The sequence below is a fragment of the Chiloscyllium punctatum genome, chromosome 10 (genome assembly GCF_047496795.1).
Source record: "Chiloscyllium punctatum isolate Juve2018m chromosome 10, sChiPun1.3, whole genome shotgun sequence".
In the NCBI taxonomy this organism is placed as follows: domain Eukaryota; kingdom Metazoa; phylum Chordata; class Chondrichthyes; order Orectolobiformes; family Hemiscylliidae; genus Chiloscyllium; species Chiloscyllium punctatum.
The window spans coordinates 56,287,492-56,302,829 of NC_092748.1; the positions used below are offsets into that span (position 1 = coordinate 56,287,492).

Genomic DNA, 15,338 nt, shown 5'->3' on the forward strand with positions numbered 1-15,338 from the left:
TATGCCTCATAGTACAGTTTATCACCATTATAAATGAATTGTAGCAAGTTCCTCTATTAGATTAATGTTAATGCTGCTGTTTTCCTTGAGAACTTCAAAGTGCTTATGAAGGAGCTCTTGTGGTGCAATACTGGTTTCACTACCTCTGAGATAGAAGGCCCAAGTTCCACAGGTCGCCAAATTGAATAAAAATATCTGAAATTACTTGCAAAGAGATTGAGAGTGGGAATGGGAATTAGACAATTGTGTTTTAATGTTTTAAGAAATGGCTCTGATAGTACTGTGTTCGTATCCCTCTTCTCTGATCCCAGAGACCCAGGTTCAAGTCCTACCTGTTCCAAAGGTGTGTCATATCATCTCTAGACTAGTTGATTAGAAAAAGCAGAGTGTCTTTGAAGCAATTTCTTTGTACTCCACTGGAGCATTGACCATTTTAATGTTAAGAAAACTGGCGGTCGAATTACTTTTCAACCATTTGGACAAGCATCCAGTTAGTTGAAAGTGATTTAGCAGGAGCTTTGCCTGAATGCTGTGGAACTGCTTGTTTGAAGGTCCTCCTGAAAAAAACAAATTTAGCTAGCAATAATAACAGCTAAGTAAAACAGAATAAAAGACTGAGACAAATTATATAGATCCTGAAAATTATCTTGAAATTAAACTAATCGGAAAGTAACAAATTTTCATTGGATGTTTTTATGTAACTGTTGAGATTTAGGATTAAAAGTGCTGTCAGTTCAATTAGTGTGAAATAAAAGGAGCGTTTTAATGGCATCTTCCAGATGAATTGACCTGGATCTCTCTTCAGATCAACCTGAAGCATCCAGTGAAAGTTCCATGGAGAGTGCAGGAGGGCATGCCAGGAGCAGTACCAGGCATATCTTAAAATGAGGTGTCAACCTGGTGCAGCTACCAAACAGGACTACTTGCATGCCAAACAGCATAAGCAGCAAGTGATAAACACAGCTAAGCAATCTCACATGCATAAAATCAGATCTAAGCTCTGCAGCCCTGCTACATTCAGTCATTAATAGTGGTGGACGATTATATAACTTACTGGAGGAGGAGGGACCACAAATATTCCCATTCTCAGTGAAAGAAGAGCCCAATGTCATCAGTGCAAAAGATATGGCTAAACGCAGCAATCTTCAGCTAGAATGCCAAATAGATAATCCATGTCAGCCTTCTCCAGTGGTCCCCAGCTTCAGAGATGACAATTCAATTCATTCTGTGTGATATCAAGAAATGATTGGTGGAACTAGATTTTACAAAGGCTCTGGGCCCTGATAACATTCCAGCAATAGCACCAAAGACTTGTGTTCCAGAAATTCCTGCTCCCCTAGCCATGTTGTTCTAGCATAGCTATAACCCTGGCATCTACCTGACAATGTGAAAGATTGCTCAGCTATCTGTACACAGAATGCAGGACAACTCTGACCCAGCCAATTACCATTTCATCAGTCTACCTACGATCAACAGTAAAGTGATAGAAGGTGTCATCAACAGTGCTATCAAGCAGCATCAGCTCACTAATAATCTGCTCAGTGATGCCCATTTTGGGTTCCACCAAGACCACTCAGCTCCTGACCTTATTACAGCCTTGGTTCAAACATGAACAAAAGAACTGAATTCTAGAAGTGAGCATGACAGCCCTTGACATCAAGACCATATTTGACCAATTTGTGGCATCAAGGAGCCCCTGAAAACCTGGAATGAATGAGAACCAGGGGCAAACATCTCCACTGGTTGGAGTCATACCTTGCATATAATGAGACAGTTATTGGAGGTCAGTTATCTTAGCTTCATGTCATTTCTTTTAAATGTTCAGTCTCAGATGAGAGTGTCTCTGGCTGGGACAGCATTTATTGCCCATTCCTAATTGCCCAGAGGGCAGTTAAGAGTCAACCACATTACTGTGGGCCTGGAGTCACATGCAGGCCAGACCAGGTAAGGATAACAGATTTCCTTCCCTAAAGGACATTAGTGAACTAGATGATTTTTTTTTAACAATCAACAATGGGTTCATGGTCATCGTTGGACTCTTAATTCCAGATTTTTATTGAATTCAGATTTACCATCCGTCATGGGAAGAGTTTGAATCCAGAACATCAGCTGTGTTTTTGGATTATTAGTTTGGCGATAATATCACTAGGCCATTGCCTCCCCCTTATCTTGCAGGAGTTTATCAGAGTCGTGTCCTTGGCCCAACAGTCTTCAGCTACTCCTTCACTGACCTTCCATGCATCATAAGGTAGAAGTTGGATGTTCAAATGTTCAGCACCATTTGCAACTCCTCAAAAACTGAAGCAGACCATGCTGAAATACAACAAGATATAGACAATACTCAGGCTTGGGCTGTCAAGTGGCAAGTAATATTTGTACCACACAAATGCTTGACAATGATCATCTCCAATAAAGATAGTCTAGCCACCATCCTTGACATTAAATGGTATTATCATAATTGAATCCCCCACTATCAATATTCTAGGGGTTGCCATTGATCAGAAACTCAACTGCACTTGCCACACAAACGCAGTGGCTACAAGAGCAGGTCAGAGGCTAAGAATACTGCAGTGAGTATCTCACCTCCTGATTTATCTAAGCCTTATCCACCATCAACAGGAGTGTAATGGAATACTCTCCATTTGAATGGGTAAATGCAGCTTCAATACCAGTTAAGAAGCTTGACTCCATCCAGGACAAAACAGCCTGCTTCATTGGTACCACATCCACAAGCATCCACTCCCTTCACTACTGATGCATAGTAGCAGCAGTGTGTATTATCTATCTGCAAGATATACTGTAGAAATTTGACAAAGATCCTTAGACAGCACGTTCCAAGCCCATGACCACATCAATGTAGAAGGACAATACTCAGGAGGTACATGGGACTACCATCACCTAGTCCCCTTCCAAGCCACACACCATTGTTACTTAAATATATTGCCATTTCTTCATTGTCACTGGGTCAGAGTCCTGAAATTCCCTCCCTAAAGGCATTCTGAATCTACCTGCAGCATAAAGACTGCAGTGGTTCAAGAAGCCCAGCTTGCCGACACCTTCTCAAGAGCAATTAGGGATGGACAATAAATGCTGTCCCACAAGAGAACAAATAAAATACATCCATAACACATTCAAAGGCATTCTCTTGGTTTTAAAAAACAGATTGCTTTGACTTTAATTGTAATTTGTCCTTGCTATGCACGAATTGGCAGTCATTTTTGACTTGTAATAATAAAAATAATTTATTTGCTCTTAAGAAATTCAGAATATTCTGTGGGTACTTAAAAGTTATTTAATGAAATCAATGTTTATCTACTTTAATATTTGGAAGTGGGAATTTATGAAAATAATAATTGATTAGAATTGTGAACAACAAGGGTGGGTAACCACTGGCCTGAGTTAGAAATTTGAGCACGTGCAATTGGATAAATGCTTGGGTAGCCTTATTAGTATAAGATAAATGTTAAATGGATTTTTAAAACGTTACATGCAGGAAGAGACTGCTAGTCCAGGATAGAAAAATACAAATGTCAAAAAATATTTGAGAGGAACAGTTTGGGTGGTTGGAGGAAAAACAGTGCCATCTTGTGTTGGGAGGATGAAAGGCAAATCTGATAATATACTTGCAGCATATTGCTATGTAGAACATGGTGGAGGATCTATCTAATTGATAAAAATAATATAGAGATAGATAATTGTAGATGTAATGTCTTGTTTTGTATTGTAAACTTATATATTGAAAAATTACATTGATTTCATAGAGAATAGAAATTTATATCACTATCACAAATCTCAAAGCTACATTCTCTTTCTACAGGTAAAACAAAAAAAAACATGTGTTTCTCTCTGTGGATATCAAGATAATCTGATTTACTGGTTCTGTTCTGCCCGAATAATTCTGGAAGTTAAATTTTACTTCTTTACGTAAAAACAGAGAATGCTGGAGAAACTCAGTAATTCTGGCAGAGAGAAAAACAGTTAGTGTTTTGAATCGGAAGACTTTTGAACCCAAAGGAGCCGGTTTTATATTTGATTTCCAGCATCTTCTTTTTCTTCAGTCATCTCCTTTACCATCTCCTCAACATGAAACTGTCATTAGATGCCCTGCCAAATTCTCGTATCAATGAGTCATTTACAATTGATGTTGACTGTTCCCTTTTTTATCTTTCTCTGCAAGCAATAATGCTCACATTTTCTGTGTTGTGAACAAGGGTCCACTGGACTCAAAACTTTAACACTGATTTCTCTCCACAGATGCTGCCAGACCTGCTGAATTTTTCCAACCTTTTCAGTTTTTATGTCTGATTTCCAGCATCTGCAGTAGTTTTGGTTTTTATGCTTACATTTTCCCCTTGATTTAACAGTTTTGATTCACCAAATCTGTGTTTTTGAAACTGAATTATGAACATCTTACGTGATAACTGTAGTGAAAGTAACATGCGGTTTAATTTTTAAAAGGGATTGTGATGCTTTAAAGGCAATCTCAGCAGTTCTGTTGCTGTTTCAGGAAAATCAATGCAAATTCAGAGCACAGTTTAGGAATGAAGCGATTTTTAAGTTTAACACACGTGACCCATATACACTTCTAGACAAGGTGAGAGCACATATAGCATTTCAATTATATATACTGACATTTCTTTGTTAGTAGCAATTGTTACAGCCATCTTGCTGGTGCAATCTGGTTTTCATGTTATAGACACATTGGCATATCATCCAGCTAGAAGCAGAAATGCACAGTCTTCAAGAAACAGCTGAGCTATTTGAAGTGAATGTACCAGATTATAAACAACTGAAACAGTGCCGTTCAGATATTATTCTGTTGAAGTCTGTGTGGGACATGGTATTTTTTGTTCAGGTAAGTTTGAATTGTTAACCGACAAAAATTAAGAAAAAGACCAAATATTTCTGACTAAATAGTTTGCTAAATTATAGTATCCCTTACTTTGCTTAGCTATATTTCTGGTACCAGCTCACGGTTCTAACAATTACAAATGTCATACCATGTTCATGGTGCTGTGATAAAGCAGTTGAATATGGCAAAACACGTAGCTATATCACAGACAACAAAAGGTCTGTCACCATGTTAATGTTAATGATAACTTGTTTAGATAATTTTGATAACTGGAAAACCTTGGGTTGAATTTAGTGCAGTCTGTCAAAGTGGGGTTTGGGGAATAATGGCCTGGGAATTGAAAGGGAGCAGATAGAAAGGATTCTTGATGTGAGGAATTGATGGCCAAATTTCTGAGCCAGTGGGAAAGCAGTGTATCAGCATGCACATGGTGAGATGCTGAATTCGATAGTTTAAAAACCTATTAAAAATACTTTGCAAACTGATGAACAAGGTTAAACATGCCTCTGGTTATTGAATGCGTGGTGAATGGAGATCACAGGTCCTCTTATCCCCAACAAGAGAAAGCTGGTACTGCTGAAATGCAATTGTGGAAGATCAACCATTTGGCAATTGTGTTGTGCAGGAGGACTGAAGAGGTCTGCAAACTTGCAGTTTGAGGGACATTGATCAGATCTAAGGGCCTGGTGAAATGTCACTGGGGCATTGATTAGGTGTGATCAGCCAGTGACATGTTTTGTCAGCTTAACCTCCATACAGCACAGCCTGTTTGACATTAGATCTTGGGTTGTATGAAAGTTACGAAAGCATATAAATAATTCCTAAATGGCAGTGATTAGTATCATGGAATATATCCACTCATCACTGTTTTATACTGAATAGTATTACAACATTCTGGTACACAAGAAGACTAGTGTTGTTCTACTCTGAAATTGATTACGTGCTTAATTTCATGGCATTCACTGTACTGGTTATGAGTGGAGCATCTGCAAAGGAAGCTTTTGCATGTACCAGAGACAACATTGCCAACTGGAGCAGCAAAAGGGCCTGTACCCATCATATAATTGGAGGCACCCTCACTTCACTGTCCTGAATTGGCCAGCTGCTGTGGAACTTATCAGCCATTCCCCTCACTCAGTTGCGAATTCTACTAACTTCTGGGGCTGCTAGTTTCCTGAAGTAAAGTCTGCCTGTTGTGTATGACAGTCATTCTCAAATCTTTTGCCATTTGCCTTGATTCGTAAAGTAAATTAAAAAAACAATGTTTTTGTTCTAGACTAGCATTGATGATTGGACCAAAACGCAGTGGAAACAAATAAATGTTGAACAAATGGATATGGAACTGCGAAGGTTCGCGAAGGTACAAATGATCTGCATATAAACTGATGGTTTAGAATGTACAGTATGCTATATTTTAAAACCTCTCCATTTTTCCTGGTAGGTGATGAAAACACTTGATAAGGAGGTTCGACTTTGGGATGTCTTTGCTGGATTGGCATCTATGGTGAAAAATATGCTGACTTCGCTTCGGGCTGTTACTGAGTTACAGAACCCTGCAGTCAGAATGAGGCACTGGCAGGAATTAATGAATGCAACTGGGGTAAGTCACCAGATATTTTACTGTCTGTGTAATGTTGATTTATATTTGTTTGTAAAAGGAGGCTTAGTTTTTATTTCTTCAGCAATTGGAATCTGTATTTTATTCTGACAGGTTGGCTTTGTTATGGATGCAGACACTACCCTCGGGGTCTTGTTAGCTCTGCAGCTATATAGGGTAGAAGAGGAAGTGAAAAACATAGTGGACAAAGCAGTAAAGGAAATGGCAATAGAAAAGGTACAAAATTTTTTTTTCTTTTTGATCAAAACTCTTTGACAATAATATATATGCTAAAAGGTGGACAAAACTCGATGTTTTTCAGGTGCTGACAGAGATTAGTCAAACATGGAGTGTAATGGAATTTTCATATGAAACACACCATAGTACAGGAACTCCATTACTCAAATCTGATGAAAATCTGATTGAAACACTGGAAGATAATCAGGTGATGATTTTCAGTTGACTTGTCAAGAAAAAAAATTAGACATTGATTTGTTCCTTCAATGTTATATATAAATTTTAAATCATCGTAATCACATATTTGAGGCAGATTTTGAATGCTTCCCAGGACCTGATTAAAAGCTTCAAAGCAACTTTTATATGGGACTTTATAGGTAATGTGTCTACCAGCATATTCTAGTTAAAATAATCTTTCTCATATTTAAACCAAATCCTCCTTATTCTGTGGATCTTGAGTTCTTTTATGATTATATTCATTGTTGAACCTCATACAGCGAGATGAATTTTTGTACATTTTTGTAACAGTCATGTATCTTATGATGGTTTGTAAGATGAAAACATATTCCGGAATTCAATTGATTTATTGTTCAAGGCAGGTAAAGAGGTTTATTAAGAAAAAAGAAATTGGATATTAAAAAGTTGGCCGATGTGAAGAAAGTAATTATATTGTAAGCTCCAGGCAATAAACATTCAATGCTTTCAATTATTTGATGTAAAGGTGAATTTATGTTGCTGCATTTTTGTTGGTAAATTCTTTATATGGCCACTGGCACCAACTGATATTATACATGTTGTTGTGATTATTGCAAGGTCTGAAGCATTTAAAAAAAGATGATTTTCAAAAAAAATACATTAAAGTAGTCAGACTTTTTCTGTTTCAAAGCTTGTTTCTTCCAGTATGTTAAATTACCAGGACTTTCAATTGACAGCCTGCTGAGAACTTCTTTTCAGATGAAGTATTTTTGCGATGTGCTATTCTCTTGATATTGCATAAGAAATTTAATGAACTGTTAGGTTACGGCTTACAAATGTATGGAAGTTCTTTTGTGGGGGAACTAAACTAATGAGGATAATCCAATAGATCCTGTTTACTTGATTTTCAAAAGGCATTTGACAAGTTTCTCATTGATCATAAGGAGTAGTTGACAGTTTAGATTGACTAACAATTCGCTGGGCAGCAGAAAATGTTAAATATAAAATGGCCTGAAGGGAAAAAGTTAGCAATGATGTTTTCTAGGAATCTAGCCTATGTCTTTGCTATCTGCAATGTTGGTAAATCATGTGAAAAGGGGATTTTTGTTGTAATTTTGGAATTGCCATTAACTCAGATTTGTACGCAATTAAGAATGAATATTAATGTCAGAAATATAAAAAGGAGCTTAGGTTTCTTCAGAAAGACTTGGACCAATTATGTTGATGAAATGGCATATGAGAGATGGATTATGATGTGAATAAATATAGGGTAATGAATATTTAAAATGAAGATATAGATACAATTGAACAAATTCAAGGAAAATTATCAAGTTGATGTCAAGCTTTAAGAGATTAAATAGTGAAGAGATTTGAATGACAACATTTATTTATTTTAAGAAAATAGAACTTGGAAATATGGTGGAGATACTGATAGCTGTAGATGAAATGGAATTAAAGAGTCCAGAGTGAACCTTGTTAAAGACTGGTTCTGCAATCACTGATACAGCTGAACAGGTAATGACCTCCATGAGAACTGAGTGAGATTTAATCAGAGGTTTATTTTGATAGGTTCTGATGTGGATACTACTGAACAATTTACCTTTACCAAACCACATCTAGATGGACTTTCCAAAGGTGTGCACTCTCCTGGATACCAGCCTATGAGTTTTCTTACTCAAATCAAGCTGTCATGAGTCTACAAACAGGCAGCAACTACAATGGTTCACAGGCCCAGATCCTGAAGAATGTTTTAGACCAGGTTTGACTATGTTTTGGGGCTTTACTGTGGGCTTACCTAGGTTCCCTATCCTTAGGATATGCCTTGTGTGAGGATCTGTGATTGTCTACCCTCAAGTGGTGTTTCCCAAGCTCACTCAGACAAATGAGGGTGTCCACTTCTGCTGGGATACCCTGTAGTTCATGTGTTGTACTTGCTGCATTTTCTAATGATAGAGCCAGTTGTAGTGCCTGTTTGAAGTCTGATTCAGCTTCAGCTAATAAGGGCTTTTGCATGATCATGTCATTAATCTCACTCTTGTCACCCCTGAAATAGCTACACAGAGGCTGGTATCCTGTCACGAAGTCACCCTTTATTTACATGTGCAAGTACATGGACTCTGACCAGCTAGCTCAGAAATAGTCCCTGAAATGAGAAGACTCTCCACATCACCTGTTTATATCTGTCAGCCAGGGTTCCCTGATTGGGGCTGTTAATCTGAGCCAGTCAGAACTCATACTCAATGTGATCCACCTGGTCAACCTCATTCCAATCACTACAGGGATATGGACAGATTAAGTGAGTGGGCAAAATTTGGCTGATAAAATATAATGTGGGAAATGTGAGGCTATTCACTTTGGGAGAAAGAGCAGAGGAACTGAATGTTACTTAGATGGAGAAACACTGTAGCAAGCTATGAACAGAGACACTTGGGAGTCCTCATTTATGAATCACAAAAATGCTAGCATCCAAGTCCAGCTGGTATTAGAAAAGGCAAATGGAATGTTGGTCATTATTTCAAAAGGGAATGGAAAATAAAAGTAGGGAGGTTTCTGCTAAAACAATACAAGGCACTAGTCAGACCACAGCTGGAATACCATGAACAATTTTGAGCCTCTTAACTAATAATAGATATACTGGCATTAGAGGCAGTGCTGAGAAGGTTCACTCAGCTGATTCCAGCTGATGTCTTCTGAGGAAAGGTTGAGCTTGTGGTTGTGCCTATACTTGTTGGAATTTAGAAGAATGAGAGATGATCTACTGAACCATATAACATTTTTAGGAGTCTTTACAAGGTAGAAGCAGAAAGTTGGTTTCTCTTTGTGGAAGAGTCAAGGACAAGAGTCATTATCTCAGAGTAAAGGATCACCCATTTAAGACCAAGGTGAGGAGGAATTTCTTCTCTGAGGTTTGTGGATCTGTGGAATTCTTTACAAGCAGAGGCAAGAAAGTGGAACTGAGGGTTGTTAGATCAGCAATGGTAACATTGAACGGCAGAACAGCCTTGATGGCTTGAATGGCCTACTTCTGCTCTTACATCTTATAGCTCCTCGCTAGAGAAACCATGAGAGTGAAAGCTATAGAAGAATATGCAAATAGGGTTGATGGATTAAGGAATAAGGAGACTCATCTGAGGCATAAATGCCAACATCAACCACTTGGGCTGAACCAGATATTTCTGTGCTGAGAATTCTATGTTTTTCTATTGGTGAGTTTAGTCAGTTTGAATTTAACGGGAATGTGAGATTGCAAATATAACTATATAAAAGAATGGATTCTCTTCCCATCACAGTAAATTACAAAATGTCTAAATATATCAAGAGTAAGCATAACTTTCAGTTCTATTAGTATAATCAAAATTGTGTGCTCAGCTCATGAAAATGTATACTTTTAAATGCAGTGACCAAGTCTGGATGGTGTTGTTCAATGACAGCTTTAGCCATAGTAAAGTACTAATTTGTAATGTGGCACCAATATTGTAGCACTTTTTTTCAAAACAGCTTTTAAAGACCATTACAATTCTTTCTAACCATGAAGACATGCTGAAGGTATTAATTGAATTATTCTTAATTCACTCATGTACCTGTTTATCCTGCATCTTGTTAGTTAAAGCAAAAATTCTGACCATTGTGTTCCATGTTGGGTTTTACAGGTTCAACTGCAAAACATTTTGATGAGCAAGTATGTGGAATATTTCTTCGTGGGTGTCTGTAGTTGGCAAAAGAAACTAATGGTTACTGATTTGGTCATCTCTATGTGGATGGAAGTGCAAAAAACATGGGCTTACTTGCAGAATATTTTTACTGGTTCTGAAGATATCAGGAATCAACTTTCTGAAGATGCTAAACGATTTGATGAGATTGACTTGAACTTCAAGGTACTTTGAAATCTGGCCTACTGATAAACTAACTTAGTTTTAATAGCTATCTGTATGCTAATGTTTCATAGGGTTGAGTTTTGGAAGCCAACTCATGGGGGAAACGTTGGTGGGTGGATCTATAAATTTATGGTGCCATGCTACTGGTGGCTTATTTCCCCTACACCCCACATCACCATTGCACCTACCCATCCTTTCACTCTTATTTCACAAATAGCGGGTAATGTGTTGTATGGGTCACTTGCCTTTTGTCAAGTTGAACCCAAATAGTTAACCAATGCCCAATTAAAGATCTCATGCCACATCTGCTCTTAAATAGTATATAATGGAAAAAGTCTGCTCCCAACATGTAGCCTGGTAGCTTTCAACCTGTGGCTTGCTGGTCAGTGAAAGGTTGGATACCTCCTGTAACAACCAGCAGCCTCCTCCCACAGTTTGCCACTCCACCTCCACCCGCCATAGTACTCTCTAACCCCCTAGTTGTATTATTGAATGGCACTTCCTTGACCTACCTGCACTACCAGCAATGTGTGGTATTGCCATGTTCAGAGTTGCCAACCTCTTAATTGGCTTGCAGTCGTATGTAATGGGACATGCTTCTGGAGCTGGGTCAAAGTCTAAGTCATGAGAAGTAAAAGGCTTTCTTTTGACAAATTAAAGCAGGGTGAACTAACTGAAGGAGAACTCACCTCCAAAATATTTCCAGGGATGTAGAGTGCACTTTCTGCACTTGCTGTTTCTCATAAAGACGATCAAGATAGTCATTCTGTTTTCTTTTGTTTTAAAAATGGTCATTTTTATTTTATGAAAATCAATTTTAAAAAGTGTGCATATATAGAGATGACTTTTGAAATGCTACAATTGAAACAAATTAATCAATTCTTAAAGAATAACAGAGTAAAAGATATTAATTTGTGTAGATATTGAAATTACTTCTTTTTCCATTTTAGGAATTAATGGCTATGATTGTTAAAACAAATAAAGTAATTGAGACAACAAACAACCTGGGATTACTGGAAAAATTAGAAGTCCTTCAACAAAGGTAACAACGGCAAAACACTTTAGTAATCCCTTTCCATCTATATTAAATCATTTTTCTGTCAGTTTATTTGATAATTGCATAATTTCTAACTGACTTTCTGCAATGGTACTCTCATTCAAAATCTTGTTTCTGTCCACATGACATGGCTTCCTGCTATTGTTCTGTGATCATGTACATGAATCATAAAAAGCTAACATCCAGGTTCAGTGAGTAATCGGGAAGACAAGTAGACTTTTAGCCTTTATTTCAAAGGAAATGGAGTACAAAAATAGGGAAGCCTCTCTAAAAGTATACAAGGAGTACTAGTTAAACCACACCTAAAAGTCTGTGATCAGCTTTCGTCCTCTTTTTTAATGAAAGGTATACTGGCATTGAAGGCAGTCCAGAGAAGGTTGATTGCATGTATGGAGGAACTGTCTTAAAAGGAAAGGTTAGATAGGTTGAACCTGTACTCATTGGAGTTTGGGAGATAAAGAGGTGATTTCATTAAAATGTAGGAGATGCTTAGTGGATTTGACAGGGCAGATATGGAGAGGTTGTTTCCCTTTGTACAAGAATCTAGGTCCAGAGGGCATATCTCAGAGTAAAGGGTCACCTGTTTAAAACAGAGATGAGGAGAAATCTTTTTTCCTTTGAGAGTCCGTGGAATTCATTGTTTCAAAGGGCTGTCAAGGCTGAGTTATTAAGTATATTAAGACTAAGATAGGCAGATTTTATTCATTAATTAAATTGAGGGTCAAGGGTAAAAGACAGGAAAGTGGAATTGCATTATCGGTTCAGTCATGATCTCAACGAACAGTGGGGCAGACTTGGTGGGCTGAATGACCGAGTTTACCTTGGATATTGTATGGTCTTTTATGCCCTAATTTGACAACTGGGCTCCTACAGGTAATTTAAACCAATTTCTTTCCCACTTATCTTTGTTTCTCTCAGTTGCAGGAAAACTTTCTGAGAGCATTTTGGGAAATAGTTAATCAGTGCCTATAGTGTTTAAATTGTAATTATAGATAATGAATTCCAAAAGCATTTTCCATTATAAATTGGAAGATAGTAATTCATCATGGTGATGAATAGAGTGATGACAGAAAGCACGTCTCCTTCCAGGTGAAGCAGTGATTTACTTGCACTTATTTCAATTTATTATACTGTATTCCCTGTTCACATTGTGGTTTTCTCCAAATTGAGAAAATTGGGTTACTCCTTTGCAGACCATCACTGCTGAGTCCAAATACCTGACCCCAAGCGTCGAGGCTACTGATTTAATTCACACATTTCTATTCCCGGCCTGCGGCAGTGTTTCAGTAAAACTCAACATAAGGGCAATGAATAATGCCTCATCTTCCAATTAGACACTTTTCCAGCCTTTTGGGCTCAATCTTGAGCTCAACAGTTTTAGAGTCTGAACTCCTGCATTTATTTTGATTTTTGTTTTGTTGTATGCCTGTCTTAATCTTAATTTTCATATTTTGAATAGAACTTGGTCATTACTCTGCAATTCATATTCATTCTGGAAAAGTGATTTATCTGTTTAACTACAGTCATTTTCACTCCCTTCACCATTTTTACTGTAACTTTGTGGTAATTTAATCTGTCCTTCTTGTACCCTTTCCCAGAACTTGCCATTTTTTCATCTCTTTCCACCCTATTGACTACAGATAATACTGAGTTTTGAGAAGATTTGTAGCTCAGTTTGAAGTTCTGGATGTAGGTTTATTCGCTAAGCTGGAAGGTTCGTTTTCAGATGTCTTGCCACCATACTCGGTAACATCATCAGTGATCCTCCGGATGAAGCACTGGTGGTATAGCCCACTTGTTATTTATGTGTTTAGGTTTCCTTGGGTTGGTGATGTCATTTCCTTTGATGACACAGTTTCCTGTTCTTTTTCTCAGGGGGTGATAAATGGGGTCCAAGTCAATGTGTTTGTTGATATATTCTAGAAATTCTCGTGTGTGTCTCTGTTTGGCTTGTTCTAGGATGGATATGTTGTCCAGTCAAAGTGGTAAGGATACTAGTGAGAGTGGGTCATGTCTTTTTGTGGCTAATTGATGTTCATGTATCCTGGTGGCTAGTTTTCTGCCTGTTTGTCCAATGTAGTGTTTGTGTTAGTTCTTACAAGGTATTTTGTAAATGACATTAGTTTTGCTTTTGTCTGTATATGATCTTTCAAGTTCATTAGCTGCTGTTTTAGTATGTTGGTGGTTTTGCGGGCTACCATGATGCCAAGAGGTCTGAGTAGTCTGGCAGTCATTTTCAAAATGTCTTTGATGTGGGAAAGAGTTGTTAGGGTACTCAATGGGTACCTAATGAACACAGTCTGCTGATTTCTCAGCAACAAACCCCAACAAGCAGACAAAACCCATTCAGAAACCCTAGCCACTCTCCCCTACATCAAAGACATTTCAAAAATGACTGCCAGATCACCAACCCAAGGAAACCTAAACACATAAATAGAAAGCGGGACATACCATCAGTGCTTTATCAGGAGGCTCACTTGTATGGTGATGAAACGTCTGAAAACGAACCTTCCAACTCAGAGAGCAAATCTGCATTCAGGCTGACAGATAATCCATCACATTTCCGTCTCCTTCTGTTCAGAAGAATAGCCATCTGGATTCAAAATAATAACTCTTTTTCTGTCTTCGCAAATGCTAGTAGACATGCTGTTTTGCAGCACTTCCTGTTTTTAATGACAAAATGTAACAACTTATGGAATATGAATATAGCACTTTGTGGACCAAATGTTTGAATTCTTTGTCCCAACTTATACCATCTTGTTTTTCCATAAATAGATAAATGTTTTATCTTCAATTACCCTGTTGGATATCTGGTCGGCATGGACAGGTTGGACTGAAGGGTCTGTTTCTATGCTGTACATCTCTATGACTCTATGAGTAGAATTTTATGCTCCCTCATAAGTGGGTTTACTGGTGGGGTGAGATGTGTTTAAAATTCTGAGGCAGACATTCCTGTTGCACTCCATATGAGCAATCAATTTGGAGTCATGCAACATGGAGGCAGACTCTTTGGTCCAACTAGTACACACTCACCATGTTTCCAAATTAAACTAGTCCCACCTGCTTGCATTTGGTCCATATCCCTCCAAACCTTTCCTGTTAATGTACTTATCCAAATGTCATTTAAGTGTTATAACTGTACCTACATCTGCCACTTCCTCTGGCAGTTCATTCTGCACACTAGCCACACTGTGTGTTAAAAGGTTGTCCGTCATGTTCTTTTTAAATCTTTCTCCTCTCACCTTAAAATTATGGCCCTAGTTTTGAACTGCCCCACCTTAGGGAAAGACATATACTATTCAACTTGTCTATGCCTCTCATGATTTTATAAACCTCTATAAGGTCCCTCCCTCTTACTGTATGCCTGCACGTTCTTCCTTTTCAGATAACAGCCTGATTCTCATTTTGAATGCTTCAACTGAATTGCCTCCATCATGGTCTCCACCAATACATTTCAGAACTTAATCACTCACTGCTTGAAAAAGTAATTTCCTTACTTTCCTTTTGCTTCTTTTGCAATTACAT

General features: G+C 37.9%; 1 protein-coding gene across 1 annotated transcript in view; it reads left to right on the forward strand.

Annotated features, from left to right (window-relative positions):
• Positions 1 to 15,338, forward strand: part of dnah9l (dynein, axonemal, heavy polypeptide 9 like) — a 428,305-nt gene that overhangs the window by 88,136 nt on the left and 324,831 nt on the right. The window contains exons 22-29 of the mRNA XM_072579200.1: positions 4,508 to 4,594; positions 4,697 to 4,855; positions 6,129 to 6,212; positions 6,294 to 6,452; positions 6,564 to 6,686; positions 6,772 to 6,894; positions 10,532 to 10,756; positions 11,707 to 11,798. Of these exons, the coding sequence (XP_072435301.1) occupies positions 4,508 to 4,594; positions 4,697 to 4,855; positions 6,129 to 6,212; positions 6,294 to 6,452; positions 6,564 to 6,686; positions 6,772 to 6,894; positions 10,532 to 10,756; positions 11,707 to 11,798 (1,052 nt within the window). The remainder of the gene's footprint in view (positions 1 to 4,507; positions 4,595 to 4,696; positions 4,856 to 6,128; positions 6,213 to 6,293; positions 6,453 to 6,563; positions 6,687 to 6,771; positions 6,895 to 10,531; positions 10,757 to 11,706; positions 11,799 to 15,338) is intronic.